The sequence below is a fragment of the Sceloporus undulatus genome, chromosome 3 (genome assembly GCF_019175285.1).
Source record: "Sceloporus undulatus isolate JIND9_A2432 ecotype Alabama chromosome 3, SceUnd_v1.1, whole genome shotgun sequence".
In the NCBI taxonomy this organism is placed as follows: Eukaryota; Metazoa; Chordata; class Lepidosauria; order Squamata; family Phrynosomatidae; genus Sceloporus; species Sceloporus undulatus.
Genome location: NC_056524.1, coordinates 211144003 through 211150844, shown reverse-complemented (window position 1 = coordinate 211150844; position 6842 = coordinate 211144003). Strand labels below are relative to the sequence as shown.

The following is a 6842-nucleotide window of genomic DNA, read 5'->3' as shown; positions in this document are numbered from 1 at the left end:
AAAAAAAGATTTTTCGAGGTGTCTCTTATGTTCCCCCCACCCCCGAAAAATAAAATAAAATCAGGGTCGCCTTTAAATAAAGCTGAAGAAACCGCTCTCACTACAAGAAGGAAATCTGGAGGTAGCCAGGGTGAGCAGATGTCCTTTCCCGCAAAGGAGGACAGGGCACCATAAATGTAGGACATTCAAGACAAACGGAGGACATCAAATAAAAGCTACAACCGTTCACAGAAATATGAATTCATGCTTCTTAGTCCTGCTCAAAATGGAGGACGTTTTGGAATCCTTCCTGGACAGAAGTTTGGAAGGGAGGGCATGTCCTGGAAAAGGAGGACGCCGGGTCGCCCTGGAGGTACCAGAAGCGGCGAGTGCCTGTGTTTAGGGAAAGAGGGGTCGAGTCCAGACTGGGTGCCTCGAGGTTTCCCTTAGTTATGGGTCTGGTTTTAAATCGACTTCATCTGGCCTGTTTTCAAGCCCTTTCTTTCTTTATTGGCACAAACTTCTTTTCTATGGTTCAATAATATAAGCGAATGACAAACAATACAGAGTTTACTGTTTTGCAGCGTTCTGGGGAAGAATCTCTGCATCGTAATAATAATAATATTCCCTACAAGGTTTTCTTAAAACTGTTTCTAAAATACTTAGAATCCTAGAATCACAGAGTTGGAAGTCACAAAATAGTGTCTACATTTTTAAATTCTCCTGAATTTGGACACTATTTTGTTGCTAGCCTAACGAAATTTTGGCTGGCCTTAGGAAAGCATTGACCTACCTGGATTTTGTTTTCCCCCTTCTCTCCTCGTCGTTATAAACAATACAGCTACTTTCCCCTTTTGCTAAGAAAGAAGGAGGGTTTTTGATCCAAGTTTGCATAAATCTTTGTACTTCGCAACCTTTGCAAGCGAAATTTCCCACTTCGAAAACAATAAAAATGATAATAATCCTGAACCTTGCTTCAGATTCCAAATTTGACTGGATATAATATTTTTTGTTGAATGGGACCCTATAATATCATCTACCCCTTTATTTTCCAACTATCCCTACATTTACATTATGGCACTTAACTGCAGCCAGAAACATACTTTCTACAGGAGCTATAGGGGGGAGATTTTAGAAGGAAGGAGTGGAAAATTGACCAAATTTGATTTGGCTATTTATTGGAGAAAGGCAGAGGGGATAAATACCCAAAATCAAATTTGGCCGGATTTTTCATGCTTACCTTTTACCTTCTCCATTATGAATGAATCATCATTAATACTTTAGTAATAGCGAATCAGTCTGAAGAACACAGAATATTTTAGAACTATTTTGTGGTACCTTTTAAATTGTATTAGGCTTCAGTCCTAGCCACTTTCTACCCAGGAGTAAATCCCATTGAATACATTAAATGCTCACAGAGCTCATTGTTTATCATTTTAAATCCTCTGAGGAAAGTAGAAGAAAAGAGGAAAATTCTACACTTCTTTTTCGACAGTGTCAAGATTGTCTATATATATTAACGATTTTAGCACATCTAAAAGCTGCATCTGGGTTTGTAGTCCCATAAAATCCTATTTTTACTCACTACAGACCTTCGGAGGGAACGAAAGGCCGAAGTAGGCCTCTGCTCCCGCCGCCTATCCAAGCGAAGGATAGATACATCCAGAGTCAGGCCCTTATTAGGAACTGGTTTTAACCAATTCAGGCCGTTTTCTAAAGAAAAAAAAAAGACTGCAAGAGAAGTACTAGAAAGAGGAGCATCTACCTTTCTCTTAAGGGGAATACGGTCGGTAGGTCATCCGCAATAAACATTCATCGCCTGCATCCGCATTGCATAAATAACCCGGTTTGACAGCACTTGGACTAGAGTTCAGAGCGGAGCTCTGGTGCCACAAGAAACTGCCATTCCCAGAATTCCATAGCATGGAACCATGGTAGTTTAAGTGAAGTCAGACCGGGTTATTTCCCCAGTGCGGGTCGTTGGTCGCCTTGTCTTCTCTCCGGTGCCTCTCTGCTTGCCTCCCTGCCATTGCAATCGATGGGTCTTCCCTTCGGAGTCCGGCGGGAGAGCTGCCTCCTCCTGGCTGGCTTTCTAAGCCTCCCGAGGTTCCTCTGCCCATCTGTCTTGCTTGGGTTTTTCCACGCCATCATTAGTTTGAACTTTTGCAGCCCTTGGGGAGATCTCTAGCCTTCCCTCCCTGGGGAGACCCGAGCCTTCTTCAGGCGTCAGATAATAGGCCCTTTATTGATGGAGCTCGGGTATGGATTTAAACCGACATAGGCTTGACGCCTGGGTTGTTTGGTGGCTGAGTTGGTCCTGAAAAGGCTTTCGGGTTTTATTTCCCGACTGGATCGCCTACTAAATTCTAGGTGGCCATTCACACCGATGCACCTTTTTTCGCTATAGGTCAGAGACAGACGTGAAAGGAGAGACGGAAGGAGCATTCAGGACCCAGGGCCCAGCTATCGATCGGCTTTGCTCATCCCTCCCAGCCTCCTCTGGATCCTGCCTTTTCATTATTTATTATACGGGTCAGCATCAGATAATACGGTCTGGCTGGAGAAAAAGGGTGTGTATGTGTATGTGAGAGGCGGACAGATATACCTCTAACACAAACACACACACACACACACACACAAAACATATGTGCATGTAAAGGCTGCTTCAATACACGCGTGTACACGAATCTATCGCGAGTATTCTCTTTCACACACGTATTAATTCCAAATTAATAATATAATAATAATAAAATTCCAAAATAATATCCTGATCTTTAGAGGGGGGGAACTGTCTCTGAACATTAGAAAGCCTTCCTTTAATATGTATGATCATGTTTGAGATGCCTAGTTGCGTTGTTAAACAGGAGTGTGTATAGTATGTTTATGTGTGTGTGTGTATAGGATAGATAGATAGATAGATAGATAGATAGATAGATAGATAGATACACACACACACAATGCAAAAACCGATTTACTGTTTCTATATAAATCGACTGACCGCATTATCTAAGGTGGCGATTGTTGTCATATTTTTCCTACTACTTATATTCCCTGAGAGTGTCTTTCCAAGAAGTAAGGGCGACACAATGGTAAGACCTTTTCCCCGTTTTCTCTGAGTGTGAACGATGCCCAGATGAATAGACAGTGCGATCTCAAGAATTGTTTTCTATGGGCGCTAGACTGGGCCATCCAATCCATTTTTCAGGCCATAGGCATTTCTGTTCAGTCAAAATCTATGAAGCCAGAACGTACCTTCCTAGGAAGAGAAACTGGAGAAACATTAATATTTAGGGAGATCTTGTAGCACCTTTGAGACCAAATGAAAGAAAGAAGTTGGCAGTGCATGAGCTTTCCTAGATTTAAGTCTACTTCTTCAGATGCATTTGAACTCATGCTGCCAACTTCTTTCTTTCAGCTGGTCTCAAAGGTGCTACAAGATCTCCCTACATACTAATTGTACAGACGAAAACGGCTATATTTTTGGAGAAACATCAGTTATTTGTAAGGAGAGCTTTGGAAAACTCGAGGGGATGACGTCCAACACTTTAGTGGCAGTTTCAGCAAAGGTAAAACCTCGCGTTAACAACTCGGTTTGAATCTCGCCTCTTTGCCACAGAATACTGGCAATTTCATAAGAATAATTACAAGGGAATCCCAAGCACCTTCGAGACTATGAAGGAGGGGAAAGAACGCTTTTCTAGCTTCAGCGATTCCCTTCCTCCTCATCAGACTCAGCTAATACTAGTCTTTTTAAAACTGCATTTTAAACTTTTTTAAAAAAATCTATTTTATTTTACCATAAAACACCGCTGCTCCCAGTTCCAGATCCTAGGCCTAATCGCCCTCTGTGTGTGTGTGTGGTGTGTGTGCTCCTTTCTAGTCACCTATCTACTTAAGGAGACCCCACGAATTTCGTAGGGTTTTTATGAGGCCATAAATCTAAGATCCCGTACAGTCGACCCTTGGTGTCCGCTGGGGTTTGGTTCCGGGGTCAAAATCCGTGGATGTTCAAGTCCCATTAAACACAATGGGACGGCGAAACGGTGTCTCTTCTACCACACGGCAAAAATCGAGGTTTGCTTTAGGGAACGTGTGTGGATGTGGATGTGTGTGTGTGTATGTATATAAAAAAAAAATCAAGCCGTGGATGCTTGAATCCTTGGATTTAAAAAAAAATAATCAGGGATATGAAAGGCAGGTGAGAGCCAGTGTGATGTAGTGGTTTCAGTGTTGGAGTAAAACTCCAGTGATAAGGGTTCGATTTCCCTCTGGAGCATAAATAACCCCATTGGGTAACCTTGAGCAAGTCACACTCTCTCAGCCTCAGAGGATGGCCACGGCAAAAACCCTTCTGAAGAAAACTTTCCAAGAGACCCCTAGGATAAGTATGCCACCAGTCAAAAAATGACTTGGAGGCACACAACACCGTGGGGGGCTGAGTGGATATCAGTGAAGCCAATGGCGGTAATAATCTAAACTACAAATCATAGAAGCATAGTCTTGGAAGAGACCCCAAGGGCCATCCAGTCCAACCCCATTCTGCCATGCAGGAACTCACACTCAAAGCATCCCTGCCAGATGGCCTTCCAGCCTCTGCTTAAAAACCTTCAAAGGAGGAGACTCCACCACTTTCCAAGGAAGTATATTCCACTCTCAAACAGCCCTTACTGTCAGGAAGTTCCTCCTAATGTTAAGCTGGAATCTCATTCCCTCTAGTTTGTATCCATTGCTCCGGATCCTGTTCGCTGGAGCAGCAGAAAACAAGCTCGCTCCCTCTTCAATATGGAACTCCTTCAAATATTTAAACTGGGCTATCATATCATCTCTTAACCTTCCCTTCTCCAGGCTAAACATCCCCAGCTAGGCCCCTCTGCCTCCATTGGCTGGAGGCTGGAGAAGCTGGATGACCCAGACCCTTCACCATTCTGGTCGCCCGGGGCCCGACATGGACTCTATTGCCAGGAGGCAAGAAAGGGATCCAGATTCATACTGAGGAGGAAGAGGAGGAGGAGAGGGAAAGAAAGGGGGGACGGTCCCTTTCCTGCCTCGGCCACTCACCTGTGAACCTGTCCTTGGTGTAGCGCCTGTTGCTCTCCATCCAGGGGAAGGTCAGCCCGGTGAGGTTGTTCACCGAAGGGACGGTGGGCATGGCGGTGGCCAGGGACTGGTGGACGCCGCCCGTAAGGGGCCGATGGGCCGGCACCCGGATCACCCCCCCGGCCGCGTTGACGTTATTATGGTTCCCATTCATGGGCCCGACCCCCAGGTTCATGTTGTAAGAGCCCGCCAGAGAAGCCATGCTGCAAGGCCCGCCGCCTGGGTTGTAACCCGCGGCAACGGAGGAGGAAGAGGAGCCGCCGCCGCCGCCGCCGCCGCCGCCCCCAGCGTTGGTGCCGCCCGAGGCCGAGCCGTAGTGCCCGGCCATGGCGTTGTAAGCGCTGCTCACCACGCTGCATCCCCCCAAGCCGTAGTCCTCCTGGAGCCGGGCGTTGGAGATCATGCAGCTGCTCCCTTGGTCCGGGCTGTTGAGGATCTGGTCGATCCCGAAGCTGATGGGCTCGGCGGCGTGGCTCGGGTGGAGGTGGTGCGCCCCGAGGTGATCCATGCTGGGCCTCCCTCCCCACCCCACCCCCACCCCACCCACCCCCCAAAAAGAGGGCCGCTTTCCACCTCCTTCCACGGCGGTACTCCAAGCTAGAGAAGGTGGGAAAACACGCTCCGATGCTCCAGTCTGGCTCCGCTGGTTCCCAAAGAAGGGGTGGGGTGGGGGGGATGGAGGATGCAAGCGGAGGAAGGGGGGGAAAGGGGGGGAGGGGGGGGGGGGGTTGTGGGGGGCACGCAAGCACCCGACGGCTGCCTGGCTCGCCGCTTCTCTCGTTGCAAGGGCATCAATCAGGTTAGCCCAAAGCCTGGCGCTGCTAGGCCCCTCTGCCTCCATTGGCTGGAGGCTGGAGAAGCTGGATGAATGGCAGTAGCGGGGGGGGGGGGGGGGGGGCAGAGGGGGAGGGGGAGGGAGAAGCAGTTTCTCTCTCCATCAAAGCCAAGCTGGATCCCTCCCCACCTTAGGAAGTCAACTCTGGAAAGGATGGAGGAAGAATTTGGAAGATCGGGGTGGGGTGGGGCCGAGGGATGGTTAGGCTGCGTCCACACTGGAGAAAGAACCCGGTTTGGCACCGCTTTAACTCTTTTCTGGCTTAAGGCTATGGAATTCTGGGAGTTGGAGAATTCCAACTCCCAGAATTCCATAGCCTTGAGCCAAGGCAGTTAAAGCGGTGCCAGACTGGGTTATTTCTCCAGTGTGGATGCAGCCTTGAATTCTCCCCCCCCCCCCCCACACACACACACTCACAAAAGACCCACTTCTTTGTCAATCCGCCTATTTGTTACGACGAGGCACAGCGTCCGGGTCTGCGCTCGCATTGGAGAAATCACCCGCTTTGACACCACTTGAACGGCCCTGGGCTCCATGCTATGCAGTTCTAGGGATGGTCATTTGTGGGGTCCCCAGAGCTTTGTGGATCCAGACTGGCCAGCTTTGCTCTGGGCCCCCGACAAATGACCATTCCCAGACTTCCATAGAACGGAGCTATGGCAGCGTAAGTGGTGACAAAGCGGATTATTTCTTCAGGGCGGGTGCAGCCCTAGATGGACCTATATTGAAGGCTTCGAGGGAAACTAAAGAGGGGCTTCCTAATCTCTCTCACCCCCCCATGTCTTCCTACCATTGCGTTGTTTGTTATTAGGGACCTGCCTTCCAGTTGTTTCCCACTTTATGGCGTATCTTGTGGCTGGGTGTCTTCAAGTCGTTTCCATGGGGTTTTCCTAGCAAGATTTGCTCAGAGGAGGTTTGTCACTGCCTTCCC

General features: G+C 48.1%; 1 protein-coding gene across 1 annotated transcript in view; it reads right to left on the bottom strand.

Moving 5' to 3' along the window:
* The window catches only part of TLX1 (T cell leukemia homeobox 1), a 29713-nt gene extending 24129 nt beyond the window's left edge, over nt 1-5584 (bottom strand). The window contains exon 1 of the mRNA XM_042459955.1: nt 5038-5584. Coding sequence (XP_042315889.1) covers nt 5038-5584 — 547 coding nt within the window. The remainder of the gene's footprint in view (nt 1-5037) is intronic.
* Nucleotides 5585-6842: the final 1258 nt, after the last annotated feature.